At 39.7% G+C, this 18,396-nt stretch overlaps 1 protein-coding gene across 1 annotated transcript; it reads right to left on the minus strand.

Moving 5' to 3' along the window:
* Window positions 1-224: 224 nt before the first annotated feature.
* On the minus strand, window positions 225-7,885 carry LOC308085481 (zona pellucida-like domain-containing protein 1; the record flags this gene model as incomplete). Its single annotated transcript, XM_080428652.1, has 10 exons — window positions 225-400; window positions 600-629; window positions 3,507-3,609; window positions 4,843-5,014; window positions 5,231-5,311; window positions 5,645-5,742; window positions 5,880-5,952; window positions 6,698-6,879; window positions 7,297-7,517; window positions 7,747-7,885. The coding sequence occupies 10 exons, from the start codon at window positions 7,883-7,885 to the stop codon at window positions 225-227; spliced, it is 1,275 nt and encodes a 424-aa protein (XP_080284778.1).
* Between the last annotated feature and the right edge of the window lie 10,511 nt (window positions 7,886-18,396).

The raw sequence follows: 18,396 nt of genomic DNA on the forward strand, positions 1-18,396 counted from the left end.
CAAATAGAATTGAGATTTCCGGAGGGAGGGTTTACCAGGCTAACACACACACACACACACAGTTTTAAAAAATGCAATAGATATAGTATAATGAGTATAAAAAAAATAAGTAGCATTTACAGTACAATAGTCAGTACACATGGTGAATACCACTCATGTAGATTGTAAATAGACCGTTTGTTACATGCATGGCACATGTAAACAACACACAGAACTCATTCTGTTCATTTGAAGGTGGGGTTCCAGGATCCCGAGGATGTGACTGTGGGTAGGCGGGCATTGTGTAGCAGGCGGACTGAGATCAGGAAAAAGCTGATACTGAGCCCTCCTAGGATGACTACGCCCGAGAGCAGCGCACTGGTCACTGGGTTCATTGGCAGGGAGGAGTTACTAGATGCAGCTGAAGAATAACAAAAACAAACACAGAAACTTAACAACTATGGCCTTTTAGCTATTATAGATGCATTTTCAGGTTTTCCAAAAGTGTGTGTGTGCGTGCGTGCGTGCTTGTGTGCGCGTGTGTGTGCGTACGCGTACGTGATGAGCCCAATTCACTCCATTGCTGGAGGTTGGTTAGCAAAGTGTTAAAGAAAGCTTACCAAGTTGTGAGTTGTTGGCTGGTGTTTCATCTGTAAATATTAAGACAGCGTTTATTACAATGTTTTTGACAAAGTACTCAAATAGGCATAAATATAAAAATATAGATAGGTCATACTTCCTTATTCACAGCCACTTACTTTGCTGGGAGACAATTAGAGTTGCAAAGAACCTGACAACTTCCGATATTTTTCTAGAAAATATCCGGAACTTTTCTAAGGGAAATTAAGCCCAGGAATTTGTGGAATTTTGGAAAAGTGCACAATTTCAATATAGAAATCGTTTAAACTTTTCTTTGGTTTTTCTCTTTTAGGTGGGTGGGGGCTTAATACAAACAAGCAATAGAATTTTTTTATTCCCATTTAAATTGAATTGTAACCATGCACACTGCTGAATGCAGTGCACTCTTTCATCACAAGTACAGATTTAGAACAAAGGGAGGAAGCGCTGCATGGATCAGGTGGCTCTCTAGACAGGTGCTACATGTGCTCTTTGGTGGAACAGGTATACAAAAACACAAAGTCCAAGAGGTAGGCTAATGCTTTGTCTCCCCAGTCGCATTAACATGGAAAAAAATCCAAGGCACAGTCTTCAAGTGACCCTGTGGATCATGTTCAAGACCTTGTGTCAAAATAGTTGCCTTGCTCAATAATTAATTAAAAAAAAATTCTCCACTTTCGGATTTTTGTCCTTGTTTATGCCACTGGGGAGACAAAGCAGCATCTCTTGGACTTTGGGTACAGATTTGTCAGTATCTCATTAAATAGGAATTGAGTGAGATTGCAACCCTCTGCTTGCAAAATATTCTCCCATCACATGTGTAGTCCACACTATGCCAACACTACAGTAAGTCACTGTCTGAGCCTAAGGACGCAGGAAAGTATTAATTGATCATACTAGAGTGACTATTTTCGTATTTATTATAATATTTCAGTTAACTAGCAGATATTAGCCAAGTACACAGCTTATAACTTAAAGGGATATTTCACTTTCAAAAAAACTTTGGGTCATTTTATCAACTCAGGCTTTTGTGAGTCCCCCAGACAGTTTTTAAGTTGCTTCATCCACTATTTAGATATTTGATATTCATTTTATCAGACACGCCCCCTTCCTATACAAACCCATTATAACTTCAAACTACATTTTTAACATGTTAGATTCATCAAAAACACCCATCCTTGGTTCTGGTGACTCACCCTGCCCTCCTAATACGCGAGGGGGCCGTGTTTTTTCGATTACTTTTTTCATTTATTTTATTAATTTGTTTTATTGTATTTTTTTTTTTTTTTTTTCCAATTTAAAAAAATAAAAAAAATAAAAAAGTTATCGAAAGAACACGGCCCCCTCACGTATTAGGAGGGCAGGGTGAGTCACCAGAACGAAGGACGGGTGTTTTTGATGAATCTAACATGTTAAAAATGGAGTTTGAAGTTATAATGAGTTTGTATAGGAAGGGGGCGTGTCTGATAAAAATCAAATATCTAAATACTGAATCAAGCAACTTAAAAACGGTCTGGGGGCTCACAAAAGCCTGAGTAGACGATAAAATGACCCAAAGTTTTTTTGAAAGTGAAATATTCCTTTAATATCTTCTGCTCACTTTTTCTAGAAGTTAACGGTGTGGGAAGTAGCTTGATTGAGCATGCTAATTGAAGAGTTTTAATTAATCATTCGTTCTTTATTGTAAAACATTTATTTCATAAATGAGTTGTTCACTTTAAACCATAAGGGTGTGTTCACACTGTCCACCTGTTAAGAAGACACAGTTTATCATGATTGGTCAGATAAAATATATGCCTATTTCTCTATTTGAAAGCAGCTGAGCAAAACAAAGAGCTTTTTCACTATGTGATTGCCTTTTGGTATAATTTCTCATAGGTTTTAATGTAAAAAGGGGTGCCTTTTTTGTGAATGCACACAGCAAACATGTCAACATTGTCAACCTAAATTAGTTAACTTGCTACCTAGCTAATTCACCATATGGCACATTTCACATTGAACGTATATGCCAAATTAATGGATTTATTCGGCAAATTAATTGATTAATTAATTAATTAATCAATGAACTTGTTTCTATCTGACATGGTAAATATAGCCTTACTGACCCCTATTTCCATTTTATTCCCATTATTTCCTGGTATTTCCCACTAATTCTGCATACATTTCCATTAAGTGGTGAATTCCATTAAGTGGTGAATGATGCTTATTGCTATGGATACTATAAACCAATCCATCTTCATTTAGAACAAATATGACACGGAAGCCACCCAGGATTAACTTCTTCCAGCTATATGAATGGAAATGTTCTATATATTTATTTCTATGTAATTAGATAATATTTGAGAAGTTTTAATGTGTATGCTGACGGCATGGCCAGGTATATCAGATTTCCAGGGATCCCTGCGTAGACAGGAAAATGGCTCATGTGATGCCCTGGATCCCTAAGGGATCCTCTGGCAACTAGAGGAGCCGCTAGAGTCTAGCAGATCCCAGCCAGGGAGAATTTATCAGTGGTACAATCTGATTCCATTTATGGGAAATGGGCCGAGGACGAATTCAGGGATAATTCCAGGCACATAATGAGAGATGGGGCCTGGGCATGGCGGTCCAGGCACCCTAGGCTGCAATGCCAGCCTGACAACGTGTCGCGGGTTCGAATCCCGATCCCGAAGACCTTTGCTGCGTGTCACTCCCCATCTCTCTCCCCATTTCCTGTGAGTCTACTGTCCTATCATTAAATGGCATAAAAGTCCAAAAACAAATCTTTTTTTAAAAAAAGAGAGAGAGATGGGGGACTTATAGAGGGAAACGTAGATGCGACATATTATGCGTGTGGCTGTGTATGTGGCTGTGTATGTTATGTAAATGCCTCTGTGTGTGTCTGGGTGTTGCTGTGGGCCATTACTCACCACTCCTGGTGATGATGGGTCCAGCAGAGAGGATGGCCTCCTCAGATGCTGGCCTAGAATTTGGCTTCTGCTCCACATCCCGCCTACGGCGCCGACCGCAAATCTAGCAATTGCATTTTCAGACTTTAAAAAGCACCTTTTATTATAGGACATGCATATCGCAGTAGTTTTTCATGTTCAGCATGTCTGTTTGTCTGCCTTTCTGTCTGTTAGCAAAATAACACTGGGCCAGACGTTCTGGGCATGCAGCCTGTCCAGATGTTCTTGTAAATCATCTCATTTAAGATTCACTTTTGAGTTGAAACGGTCAAAGGTCAAGATCACAATACAAGTCTAAATGTCATAATGTTGATACAGTATCCAAGGAATGAAGAGTCTTAAGCAGGCCATCAAAGTGTCCATACATGGACAAATGTGTCCGTGGCAAGACTTGTCCATGTCCGCGGCAAATCTTTGATTTAAAAAATAAAAATTTTAGAGCCAGTATACAGTGAGTGACTTGCCAGTCTCCAGGTTTTCTTCAGAATAGGTAGGACACTGATTTAATGAATGCAGAGATAGTGGTGTAAAGTAACAAAGTACACGTACTTACTTCTATACTTGAGTTGATAGCCTATTCATCACAACATTCACTTTTACTTCAATACATTTAAAATAAATAAATATAATTTTACTCTCATACATCATCATTGGACACGTTGTTACTCGAATCAAATCAGAATATAAAAGTCATGATATTGGATTATCCAGACTATTATTCACAACAGGCACTCTCATTATTGTATGATGATTTTAATGCTATTAAGCAGTTTTGCTGGGGACCTCCTGGAACTCTGAGTTTTTTTTTTTTTTTTTTTAACAGGATAAGAGCTGGGCTTCCCAAATACCCTTTAGTTTAACAGGATAAGAGCTGGGCTTCCCAAATACCCTTTTACATTAACACTCTAATAAAGACACTGCCAGTCTGCCAGACAATTATTCAAACCTTGTTAAACCAGTTATCGAACAGTGGCGGATACAGAAAGTGCCTAATGACTGGGTCTAAAAAAATCTGAGCCCTGTCTGTTTTTTAAGCTTAGATATTAATAATGACTGGTGAATGACGTCAATATGACTAATCTTTTCACTGTCTCTGATCATCTAATGCTTACAATATTCAGAGCCATCAGTTCAATTTAGAAAGAAGAAGAAGACGAAGTAGAAAGTAGACAAAAGTACAGAGATGGCCATGGAAATAATAATTTACTTTTAAAGCGTTTTTTTAAACTGGGTTACAAATGGGTTTAAAATAATTGATGTATAATTGTAGAGAGACTTGTGAAGAACTTATACTTACCGGCATGAGCATGATGCAGTCATCCACCCGGCAAAGCTTGGTGACGCAGTGCAAGAACACTGTAGACATCTTTTGATGTCGGTGTTTAACAAAACGGAAAACCTCAAAGGCAAAGCGACCCATCTGACTGTTCCCATTCTCAAAAACGGTTGTCTGTGGGTCTTTGTGGCAGCTGTTTCAAAAGAGCACAACACATTCATATACATGCATGCATTGAGCGCACAGACATGATGGAGACTATGCTATGTTATAATGTCCATTTGAGAAACTTTCCAGAATTCTGATAAGCCTTTTAGAGTTAATTGATGTATGTATGGTGGTCTGGTGAATAGGCAATGGGGCACTTTGGCTTTTTATCCAGGCATTCTTTGAGAAAAAGACAGATTACCCAAAGAAAAGGTCATAACGCAGTTCATCATTTGGATTCCCTGAGGGGGTTGTGTAACAGTAGTCCATCAAGATATTCCATCTATGGAGAGACAAAACTGTAAGGCCTTGATGGAGAATAGAGATATAGCTACACAAGGACTGGCGCCTTCACACAGTATAATAACATAATGACAGAAGGCATGAAAAGAAAACCTTAGAGGCTGGAGTTGAATTGGAAAAGATGGTGATTGAATAGATAATATGACAAATATTGATTAAATGTTGTTGAATGCTCACAAAGTTGTCTTACTTTACCAGTGTATGACATTAAAACTATGTAATACAGGTCTACAACATGCTCTATGTGTCTAATGGTTAACCATCTATTGGGAGAATCTACAATACCATGGATATATAATATAACATTTCATACCGTTTATCTAAGTTTGTGGCTTTGACAGCTGCAAACACTCTGGTTTTTAAAGCTAACCCTGCCATTGGGATTGAGAGAGGCTGGTAGTATGTTGAGTCCTGTTCAAAAGACAGAATAATAAGAAAACACTAAATCAAATGCTATATATTTGGATTTTCTTTTATGTGACACAATATAGCCGCCAAGTTTGTGGTATTTATTATGTTTTTCACACCAAACCTCATTTCATACTCACATTGTATAAGATCATACTAAGAGTGCTCACAAATGTACCATTGCTTTCCTTCACAGATATTGCAGCAGATGAGCTATGAAAAGGTAGTTTGTGGTTATCATTATGTATTCACATCAATAACACGGTAATACACACAATCAATACATAATGTTACATTATTTTAATTCATCAATCTTAGTAAAAGGTAAAATTTTGAAGAATATATGCATTTGAGCTATAGAAGGGAGCTGCCAGCAAACGCAGAAGACGAAATGTATTATCGTACTGTTGTCCCAAAAATAAAAGAACAAAATAAAAGATGTGAAGAACCACATGGATAGAATGCCTTTTCATCTGAAAAGTTTCTCCAGGTATTTCCTTTATCTGAAGAAGACTTTCAGGTGAAAGGCTTTGGAAAAACGTCTGTCGTATTTTCTATTTATTAGTGGTAGAAACCAGTGGTGTGTTAGATTTTTTTCGGAGGGATACGATAATCATTCCCTGCACGACATGCGCATGGTCGTGGACATACGCTAGCGCGTTTCCAAAGGATGGAAATGGTTAGTAGAGGGCTATGCTTGGCTAAGAAGAATTCTGCAGGTCACACTACATATATAGCGTAACAAGATAAAACACACCACTGGTAGAAACTTAGACATATCCTAATCTATATTTAAAATATAATGGAAACTTTATTTTGTAAATGACACCTCAGTATTTTAGAAATATAATGGCCAACATAGTTTATGAGCAAAAACTATACGAATGGTTAATTAGATAACTGAGCTGAACACAAGTAAAAGGTTAAATTCACTGTAAAACACTTGGATGGAACTTACGATGCCAACTGTGAGTTGTTGACCAGGTACTCTAGAGGGTAACTGCAGCTGAATTTATACAGTAGTCCAGGCAGGTAGCTAATAATGGTTGGTGGGTCAGGAGTGTCAATATAGCCAGAGATATTCCCAATCTGTACAAGAGACATGTTCCCATAGGCATTTGCCCCATAGGCTGTGGTTACCTGGGGAGAAAACAACAACATATCAAATCTCACACCACCTTAATCCAAAAAGCTAAATATCAAGTGTTTACTTAAAACACTTCTACAGTATGTCAGATTCATTGGTCACTGTTTAACCACTTTAAATGGTGTGTAAAAAAGTGAAAGTAAAAAAGTTATATTCCTATACAAATCCCTGCCATATCGCTGAGGCCTTGCAAAGGCCTTTAAGTTTAACCCCAGGGTAAAAATGGTTAATAAGTGTCATCATCAAACGTGTTACTATCTAAGCAAAATATCTCAGATGCAATATAAATTTGGCATATAAATTAGGCTTAAAACTGTAATTTTCCAAGTGAAGGTGTCAGTTTTATTCCAAATAGCATCTCTATTGGAAAGGCCCTCTTCATATGCTGCAGCTGACTGTGTGCTCCTTACCTCCAGCGTGTTCCCGCAGAACTCTAGAGTATTGAGGCTGATGCTGAACAGCACCGCTGTGGGGAAAGTGTTGTTGTTGACGAAGCCCCTGCAGTGGCCATCACCGTGCCGACCATTTAATGCCAGGTCTGCATCAGTGTATCCAGAAAACAACACTGGACAGAAGTTGATCTTCAAGGTAATGGTTTGAACCCCACAGTACACGCTAATGTCCCGCTCAGCTGGAGAAATAGAGAAGAGGAAGGACAGAGTGCAAAGAATATAGAAAGTGTCAGTGGACCACACTGAAATAGAAGTTCAAAAAGAAGTGGAAATAAAAAAGCAAGAAGAACTGGTGTTTCGATTTTTCCAAGAGAGAATCCACATTTTTGATCCAAAGTCATAATAAAAGGAGAGAGAATGACAGGTCTGACATTTGCACTATTATATAAAGCTATTTATTATTCTCACCAGGAAATCTGCTGTGGTAGTTGGCATCACAGTTGTATCCATTGAATTGCGTGGAGACTGATGCAATCTTACTCATCATTAGGAAAATAAAGAACATTTGCTTCATTTCAGCACCTGTGAGAGGCTTACTTACTGTCATCTTCGGAATTATAACATTGCATCAACCATATTCCTCGGCATGGATCTTACACTTGTCTCAAGATTAGATATTCAAAAGAACACTGCACTGCCTTCTGGTTTCTCTCCAAACGATTATGAATCGTACCCACAATCCAAGTAACGCGCCCTTCCTTCTTAACATAAGACTAATCGGTCAAATCTTGTTCCCTCTACACGCTTTTATTTTAGCCCCTCTCTTGTCATGTTAGCCCCAAACCTCAACTGCTCCACCCCTTTTAAACTAAGGTGCACCCTCTTTGCAGCTCATTCCCCCACTCCCTTTTCTCCGCTACCTCACTCCCATTTCCCCTCCTCTCTTCACTCATTTTCTGCCTCATCCAACACCAAAGCAATTGATTCCAATCCCTCTTACTTGGTTTGTGACGAGTGAAACATTTATCTACACCACGTACTGTAGTTTGAGGGCATGAAATGCCCAAAAGGGGAAGTTAGGTTGCGTGTGAGTGAGTGTGTGTGTCTGTGTGTGTGTGTGTGTGTGTGTGTGTGTGTGTGTTCGTGCGTGCGTGCGTGCGTGCGTTCGTGCGTGCGTGTGTAAGTGCGTGCGTGCATGGGGGAAAGACAGAGGAGCTTATTATCCCAAAAAACCTGTACTACGGAACATGGGAAACTCCATCAGATCTGAATGGCCTGGACAAATCTTTTCACATTGGCCAGAAACTTGAGCGGACTCAGAGGGTTCCCACTCATCTCTCCTCGGCCTGATCTCTGTCTGTCAAACAACACAAACAGCAGGGCCTCAGCAGGGGGGCCAAGTCCAGGAATTAAGCTGTCATCGGCTTCTACAGAGAGCGAACTGCGGCCTACATTCACATGAACATAAAAGTCAACTGTGGTCTGATGCAGGGCTGTGTGTGGGTAATTGTGGTGCACAAGGCATCACTTAGAGAAAAGGTATTGTATGGCATATATAATGTGAGTCTTATAGTGGCTAAAATGGTAAGATCCTTACAAGACCATAACCTAACATTTAGGTACACACAGAGTTAAAAACACAAAGATTACTTTTCCACTAGCTCTAAAGAACTTTTGATGCTTTAATGCCAGTTATGCCACTCTGTGTAAGTTCATACATTAAAACACTTTTTCTCTCTTTCTCTCTCCTTTATTGACTGAGCCTGAGCCATCAGGATAATTCTTGTAAAGACAACTTTAAAGGTCTGGGATTGTTTTGAACAAATACATTATTGATTGTAAATGTAAAATATCATTATGCTTCTTGGAACTTTCTTACTGTTTAGAAACAGTACAGATACATAATTTAATTCTCGTTGGAAGGGCTACCCATTTGTTCACATTTGGATCATTGATTGTGCCTTTAAACTAAGGACGATACAGGTGGTCTTGGACATTACTGATTACCATTAAATGGTAATCAGCTTCTTCAAACACTAAACAAAAATGTTCTAAAACAGACCGTGGTCTGTTTGGTGTTCGATGAAATCAGTGTTTTACCATACATTTTATTACAGTATGACAATAAACAGATTTATATGAAATATTGTTGGGTCTTTTGTGAATGATTTGTTCAAAATAACTAGTTCTTTTGGGTGAACAAAATAAAATCAGAATCAGTTTTATTTGTCACATCACAGTTTACAGGTCTTTTCGTGTGCGCTACATCGTTTTGTAGAATTATGTGAGAAGAGAGAGGATAGAGGTACAGTACAGTAGTGGGAGCAAAGGGAAAGAGATAGAACAGGTTAAACGGAACAAATATAGATATACATATATACAGATAGTGTATGTGAAAGCAGATGTACATGATATTTAGAACGTTAGCATCATAATGCAGGTGTGCACATATTGTTGCTTAATTTGAAACATTGCAGGTGAAAAGAATTGTAGCAGCAGGTAATATTTCTTAAGGGTGCTGTTTTAAAGACCTGTTTGTGCAGCATGGAAAGGTAAAAAAAAAAAGCATCTTTTAGATGGTTAAAAACCACCTCAGGCAGGCGGTGTTCATGCCTTGTTCAACAGTATGATGATAGCCGGGTAGAAACTGTTCAGAAATCATGTGCTCAGGCATTTGATAGTGCGACAGAGCTTGACCGTCTGTTGTCGCATGGTGTGTACGGAGTTGGAGTTGATAATTGACCTTGATGATACGTTGAGCTTTAATCACGCATTGCATCTCGTACAATTCCTGGTGGGAGGGTAGCTCACCTCCCACAATGCGCTGGGCTGTCCGCACCACCTGCTGTAGGTTTTTCCTCTTGCGGGTGGTACAGTTCCCATACCAGGCTGTGACACATTTTCGATGGCGCTGTTGGATCCGAACTTCTTCAGAAGACGGATCCAGTACAGCTGTCTGTTGAGCCTTTTTCACCACATGAGTTGTGTATGTGGCCCACTTGAGGTCCTCATCGATGTGTCTGCCGTGCAACTAGTCTATGAAGTCTATGAAATTAACTCAAGGACCCCAACGGAAACAAGTCCGCAAGGACCTTTTTTGCCGGACCTTTTAGACAAAAGCATTATAAATGTAACTGTGTTGTTTTACATTCTTTTGCCAAATAAAAATGTCAATCAATCAATTTCAATCAATCAAAACTCTCTGACCCTTTCCACAGCAACGCTGTCAATGAAGATAGGTGTGTGCTCTCTCCTCTGCCTCCTGCAGTCCACGATCATCTCCTTGGTTTCGTTGATATTGAGAGCGAGTTTGTTCTCCTGGCACCAGAGTGCAAGTGAAGTGACCTCCTCCCCGTAGGATGGACTCGTCATTGCTTATTGTCTCCGCCAGGCCGAAAGGCATGGCGAGAGAGTATGTTTTACCCCCCGTCCGTCCGTCCGTCCGTCCGTGTGTCCGTGTGTCCGTCCTTGTCTGCGACCAGCTAATCTCCGCCACCGTTGGCCCGGTCGCTGTGAAACTGCACACACACACTCCCTGGATGTCCCAGCAGAACCTCTGCCCCACATTTTTCAGATCAGGCTATCATAGCGCCACCATGAGGCCAACTTTTGCAAAACACATTTTTGGATATGACTCCTACAGATTTTCTCCAAAAAACACGCAAATCAGTACACAGTATCTCTATAGTCATGTGATCATCACGGATCTGTCCGATTTACCAGATTCCATCCTGATTGGCTAAGATTGGCTCCCAAAGTTTGCAGGATTGGATCATTTTGAACACAATGCCTCAAATCATGAACGAAGCATGCGATTTCCGTGACATTTTCCACATAGATTCCCACTTGGCCCAGGAAGAAATGCCACTTTCCTAACAGCCTCATGGTGGCGCTATAATAGGCCGATTCACGTTTTTCCCTATAACTGCACCGATCTGCGTGAAACTTTGCACGCACACTCCCCAGAGGCCAAGGAAAAACATCTGCCCTGCATTTTTCACATCTGCTTTTTATAGCGCCACCATGAGGCCGACTTTTGCAAAACACATTATTGGATATTACTCCTACAGATTTTCTCCAAAAAACACGCAAATCGGTAGACAGTATCTCTATAGTCATGTGATCATCACGGATCTGTCCGATTTACCAGATTCCATCTTGATTGGCTAAGATTGGCTCCCAAAGTTAGCAGGATTGGTTCATTTTGAACAAAATGCCTCAAATCATGAACGCAGCATCCGATTTCCGTGAAATTTTCCACAGAGATTCCCACTTGGCCCAGGAAGAAATGCCACCCTTTTCACATTGGCCTGTTATAGCGCCACCAGCAGGTCTAATTTAGCAAACCACATTTTTGGAACAAAATGCCTCAAATCATGAATGCAGTGTCCGATTGTCGTGCAAGGCCTAATAAGAAATGGCACCCTTTTCACATTGGCCTATTATAGCGCCACCAGGAGGCCACAATAATCTACCTGACCTGGCGGAGACCTGTGCTCCGAGGAGCACTTTTTCTAGTTATCACTGTTGTGCCCTCAGCATATTTGATGATGACATTGGAGCTGTGCATGGCTGTGCAGTCATGTGTACAGGGAGTAGAGGAGAGGGCTCAACACGCATCCCTGGGGGGCTCCTTTAGTGAGGATCAGGGGGTCAGATGTGATGTAAACAAACTAAATCACTTCCTGAAGAGATCGCTTTATTAATCAGTCAGTTGTCACATTTCATTGGCTGAGAGACGGTTCCCCATTGGAATGAAATACAAGCCATTATTAGCCATTGAGCTCCTTGAGGAAGGCAAGCTCTCTTCATCTCAGATATCACTCCTCAGTGACTGTGTGTATCCCTGGCCCTGCAAACAAAATGACTTGAATCAGCAAACGAAACAACTGATCTCGTTCAATGAATGAAACTATGATCTCGTTCTCTGAATGAAGGAGGAGGTCTCTCACTGTGTATCCGTGCGAAGGAATGAATTTATTCATTGCACAAAATATTCACTGCACAAAATAGGCAGTCCTTTATAAACGACTGCCTATTTTGTTCAGTGAAGTGAGTGAACGAAACAATACCTTTCAGTAAAGTGTGTGATAGAGTCATTTCATCTGATTACTCTTATATGAATTATCATAATGTGTCTAGGGTCCTAAACCTGGTTAAAATGTCCTATTAATTATGGTCTCATTATGGGCCTGTACTTTGTCATGGTAAAAGTACTCTGTACTCTCTACTAGCAGTCTCTGTGTCTGCAAGCCAAGGTCAAAGACATGCTACAGGCTTTCTGTGACAATCTATGTTATGAGAACACCATATCTGTGTTCTTTTCCACACTAATCCTTTCTTACAGCTGTCTTGCACCCATGTCACCAAGCCTCCACTGACCAGTGGGTCAGAGCAAGATGTCAAACGTGTTGACCCAGACATGGGGACGCTGTTGTCCAGAGATAAACTGTCACACAATCATCATCTACCATCATCTACCATCATCAGACGACGACGTAACCATCGCTCTCATCCAATCCGAGAAGTCCACCTTCACCCGGAACCTCATCGATGTCACATCCTATGATGTCATATGTTTATGTTACTGGACAATGTTAAAAGCTCGTGCTTGCTCTGTTACACTACGGAGAGATGGACGGCCGATGTTGCGGACCTGTGATATACTGTAACCTTCTAATGTCTCTCTGATCTGAATACAAACATGTTTCCTTATACCCTTGGTTGCCTGTCTGAGTCTGGTTTTTCCTTATTGTCTCCGTGCTACAAGTATCTGTACTTTGTGTGGGTCATAAGGTGAAATTCAACTCCAACAGTGTGTATACACCATTACGCTTAGTCTATGATATGACCACACTTGTGAGTAGACAATGACATGTTTGGTCGTTGTTTAACCACAGCATCCCTATTCTGGGCAGAACATTTGAAGCTTGAGATTTAATGTACATAGAAAAAGTTAGACCCTGGGGTACCCTGGTCAACTAAGTATGTAGGGTTTAAAAGAAAAGGCCAAAGAGCTGTGTAGGAATAAATTTTGAGTGAAAGACCCAAAGGAGAGCATATTTAAAGTACAACTTATTTTAGTTTTTTAAAGTTTTTACTAGAATATCTACAGCTGCTATCCTATTTTCTGTTTTTGGTAAGTATTTCTCAGTTACACAAGTTGCACTTTTATAGGAAATATATAAAAGTTTGTGGCGCTGTCTGTGTACAGTATGTGCATAATCATGAATACACATGCACTTGTTTGTTTTCTTTGACCTGATTATTCAATTGTTTGTTCATCGCGATTGATATGGGTGTCTTCAACAAACAGCTTTTATGCGTCACTGCATTATAAGGAGTCTTCCAGCCTCACGTGTCACCTGCTCTAGATGGAACTTAATGGTCACTGCTAGTGACAAAGGCCTGAGTAAACAAAAGGCTTAGCAGCCTGCTATTCATCACACACATCTAGTCCTCTGATGAGGCAGGGCTGGCTGAAACCAATATGAAGACAAGTGCCATTCAGTGCAAACAGGATCAGATGGCCATGTACACAAGAAATGAATACATATAGTCAACCTATTACCAACAAGCTTATTTTACAATTCCCACCCAGTAAATGACCTACTTGTCCAATGCATAGTGCTCCACTTATTTACTGTCTTTCAGACACATTCTTTAAGAACAACTCAGAACGTGTGTGTGTGGGTGTGTGTGTGTGTGTGTGTGTGTGTGTGTGTGTGTGTGTGTGTGTGTGTGTGTGTGTGTGTGTGTGGGGGGGGGTGCGTGTGCGTGTGCGTGTGCATGCGTGTGTGTGTTGTGTGTGTGTGTGTGTGTGTGTGTGTGTGTGTGTGTGTGTGTGTGTGTGTGTGTGTGTGTGTGTGTGTGTGTGTGTGTGTTGCATGAATATCAAAACCAAAGAAGCAAGACCAGATTGAAAGGTTAAATACATAATGAGGAATAACTTTGTAAGTACACTTGTGTGAAACGACACTTTCACTGGCAATTTGTTATGTCTTAGATAAACCTCAGCCTATAAGTTAATAATTTTTTGTCCCAATAGCTGTTAACATATTAAATCAATCTCTATGATTCATAACACAATTCTCCTTAATGGCCATCCCTTCATTTGAGATGAGAAAGTGGTCCAAGTTGGTAGGGCAGGGCAGGGTGATGTGCCCAAAATATCAAGTTACAATATTGTTTTGACTTGTGATGGTATAAGGGTATTTGATAGTAGTTTGTGATATGATATATATTTCTTTATATATTTATCTTGGGATACAATTGGCATGGTCATATTTAATTTAAAGTGGCTTATTTTATTACATTTTTATACTGCTGCAAAGAATCTTGATTTTTGTTTGTTTGTTTGATATGTATGTATCGTGGACAACAGTAGCCTATAGTAAAAATCCAAACCTTTGCATGGATCCATGATGGTATACCTTCCGGCACTACCTGTTGGTTTATGTGCATATACAGTCAAATCTAGTGTTAATCTATCAATTTGTAACTCTGAGAGTGTAACCATATATAATTTAACCATATGGTTAGATTTGTACACTGTCAGAGTTAAATTACTACTGATGATTTTACAGTGGCAACCTCCATGACGGCCACAAGGAGTTAGATCTCCCCCCGGATAGTAGCCCGCTGTCACGATCTGATCAAACTTAAGCGACCGGTCTCAACAGACATGCAAATAATGCAATCTATGCTGCATCGCAAAACCCGTGAGAGTGTGAGTGTAGTTTGATACGCTGGGGTTACACAGGCAGGAAAGTCAAACCCTTCATCAAAGGCTGTGCTGTGATTTGATCTCCACTGAGTAATGTTTCAGAAGCTATAGAGCTCTTTACACTATTGCATTAGGGAAAAGTAGGCCTACTTATCTTTTTTTTAAATCGTTTTTCTCCCAAAGGTAAACTTATTAGTTTTTTTAGTTTTTTTAAAGAAACAATGTTTGCATGTTTTCTTATTAAGAAGAAGGCATTTTTCTATTGCACTGCAAAAACTAAAACACGTTTGCTGCGGTTTGTTGACACAGCCTATTGTTTTGAAGAAACCTGCTAAAATTCCCAGGTGAGAAGAGAAAACAATGGGTTGACTTATTGTTTATGTGTGTAACCTTACCCTTTAAGAACAAGGTATAGTACCTGACACAAAGGCATGTGTGCCTTTTCAATACCATGGGCTTGTTGAGAATATAACTAAAAATAAACTCTCTGACTTTCTTGAATCATTTAATAAATCACTGTGAACATTTTTGACTGCACATGTAAGTTATGAATGAAGGATAAATGGTGTTATGGCCTGAATGAATCATACGGTATAGTCATGGTGATGTAGGCCTATTGACGTATCGTGATACACTGTAACAGTATGTTTAAACACAACATTTGATCAAATCTGTAGCTGATGCTGCCATGTTCACAATGACGACATGAGATGAAATGATATTAGATTAGATTATTTTAGCTTTCCTGTGACATTTTTCTTGGGCTGAGATAGAATTCCATTTTACAGTAGAAGAGCTTGATAGTGTTATGGCACAGTGCTGCCCCCATGTGCTGTCAGTGTCTTAGTACATGATATGGAATCGTTGCAGCAGATGTTACCATGAACCTCATTTCCTTATAAGGCCCAGGCCTGGAATTTTGTCATTTTATGGCCAAGGTCAGCTTGGTGCACAAAGGCCAAATGCAAGGGCAGCAAGGCTATCAAATGGAAAATATATATTTCATGCACAGAAAAAATGAAATTTAAATTTAAAGAGTGTAAGTGATATGTTTGTTAAACACTTCTTTGTTGTTGTTGTTGTTGTTAAAATGTTAAAGCTCTATATTCTAATAGTAGTTATTGCTATCTGTTTGTCTAGGTGGGGGTCTCCCAATCTCTCCAGCTCTTTAATAAATAAATAAAAAAAATTCAGGTGAATTGCCAATTTCTGCGAATCATACCAAATGATTACAATCAGAATATAGAGCTATTTAACATTTATTAAAATAATAAAATAATCACTTACTGCTTACTGCACTTACTTTAATGGTTAAGGGTGATTTTATTTGTAATACATAACAACTATAATTGACAATACATAGATAATCAGTTTATTTCACAAAATAATTGACTAGTACATACATATTTACCAATATTTGTACAAGCTCCTGAGTCAAAACTTAGCCCTGGACTAATCTGAGTAACCGGACTGGAAGATGGGGTATCAGGGGGAATTATCAGAATAACATTTTTAAAATAAACAGTGTCTAAAAACCATACTGACTGGAAATAGGCAAAGGAGAAAACATTTCAATTAGCTGGGGCAGTGTGGGCAGGGCATCAAGGCCACTGTGGTCTCAAGGCATATCATTTAGAGGGGCATATGGCCAAATTGAGGGGCAATGACGGCCATGGCCTTCATGGCGCCAACAAATTTGTGAAGTCAATCAGCTCTGTGCAATGCATAACCGTAGTCCCATGTTTCATTCCTGTTTCCTGTTACAGTTCATTTTCCCATATAGCTTTGTTTGATTTTCCCGGCAGCAGATTTGATCTGGAAACATACATGACACCTTCACGTGTGTTAACAGTTGAAATCTGCTGCTGAGCCAATCAAACAAGGCCATGGGGAAATGAAAACGGGGACTACAGTTATTCACAGAGCCTATAACAGGCAAACAATATCAAAACCTGCCAGTCACCGTCACATAACTAACATCAACATTTGTGCCTAATTTGTTGGGAAAAACAAACAGTGACATTTATATAATATGTGGCGCCTGATATGGGAGAAGTGAAATCACATTTGGTTCTGCTTTTTGGCGGACGCAGTGTTCATGATTTGTTGGAGTCCGTATAGGAGTAGTAGCAAGCATGTTTTTGTCAAGAGAACCCAAAATCTAGTCAGGCGGGGGCGTGCAGCCTTGTCTGTTTAAAGGGTACGTAAGTACCTAAGTACAAAGAAATAGCAAAAATAGCAGATCTACAAGCTTATACCAGTGAGCCTGTAGATCGGCTATTTTTGCTGTTCATTGTATGAAAAGTATATAGGACTTAATGTCTGAAAAACACATGTGCGTGCGTGTGTGCACATGTGTGTGTGTCGGGGGGGGTCCCAGCTTTTGTCATATTATGTAAGAAGAGCTAGGGGGCTCCAAGGAAAAAAGGTTTGGGAATCACTGGCCTATGGGGAGTTGGGTCATGATCCAAGGGAACATTTTTGATTGGGGACATTTTTTGATAGTACAGCTTACGGTTATTATGTATTGGCCAAAATGTGAAGCGGCCGGGTACAGCGGCGCCATGGCACCAATTTGAAAAAATGTGGAGTGGAGGTGGCTACATACATGGGAGTGTATGTGCAAGGTTTCATGCTTATCGGTCCAGCAGTGTCTGAGATTAGCTGCACTGACACAAACAAACACAAACGGACAGACCAAAACTCTGCTCCCGACCGTTCTGGCTAGGTGGAGATAACCAATGTAGTTTGCAAATAGTCATATTAAAATAATATTTTTCCTTAACAAAATATGTGTTTCTGCTCTTTTCTCTAAAATGTCATCCTTTACTCTAGTCTTACCCAATTAATCTCTGTTAACATGAATAAATTACATGAATACTGTAATTTCACAAACCCTGGATAGTCCTACATAAAACCTAGTGAGCAAGAGTAAAATGTACTACTTAATAGTAAAATGCCGGTTTTAAACAGTAAAGTTAGATATGCTTAACTTTTGTTTTGTTTTAAGCACCAACACAAAAATATAAAAGACAAAAACAGGATCTCCAACACAGGTGACCCTTTTCTTCTGTTTTTCAGGTAAGGGGGAAGTGGACAAAGTGCATTCACATAGAGGATTCTCTATTAAGCTCCCTTCAATAGAGGGGCCACACGACTGTGAATGTGAGGCCCTACAGGTGAACATAGTAGGTGAACATTGGTGAAAATAATAAGATCTAAAAGCTCACAACACAAGAGATTTGGTGTAGCGGGAAACAATTAGGGGGCCGAGGATAGACTTCGGTCAAACTCAATAGGGCAAGTGGAAGATACAGTATTGATCAGAAATATCAGAAAACACAATAATATAGCCTTGAGCAACACTTGAACACTTTATTATTTTCCTTATG

The sequence above is a fragment of the Gymnoscopelus braueri genome, assembly GCF_963280865.1.
Source record: "Gymnoscopelus braueri genome assembly, chromosome: 5".
In the NCBI taxonomy this organism is placed as follows: domain Eukaryota; kingdom Metazoa; phylum Chordata; class Actinopteri; order Myctophiformes; family Myctophidae; genus Gymnoscopelus; species Gymnoscopelus braueri.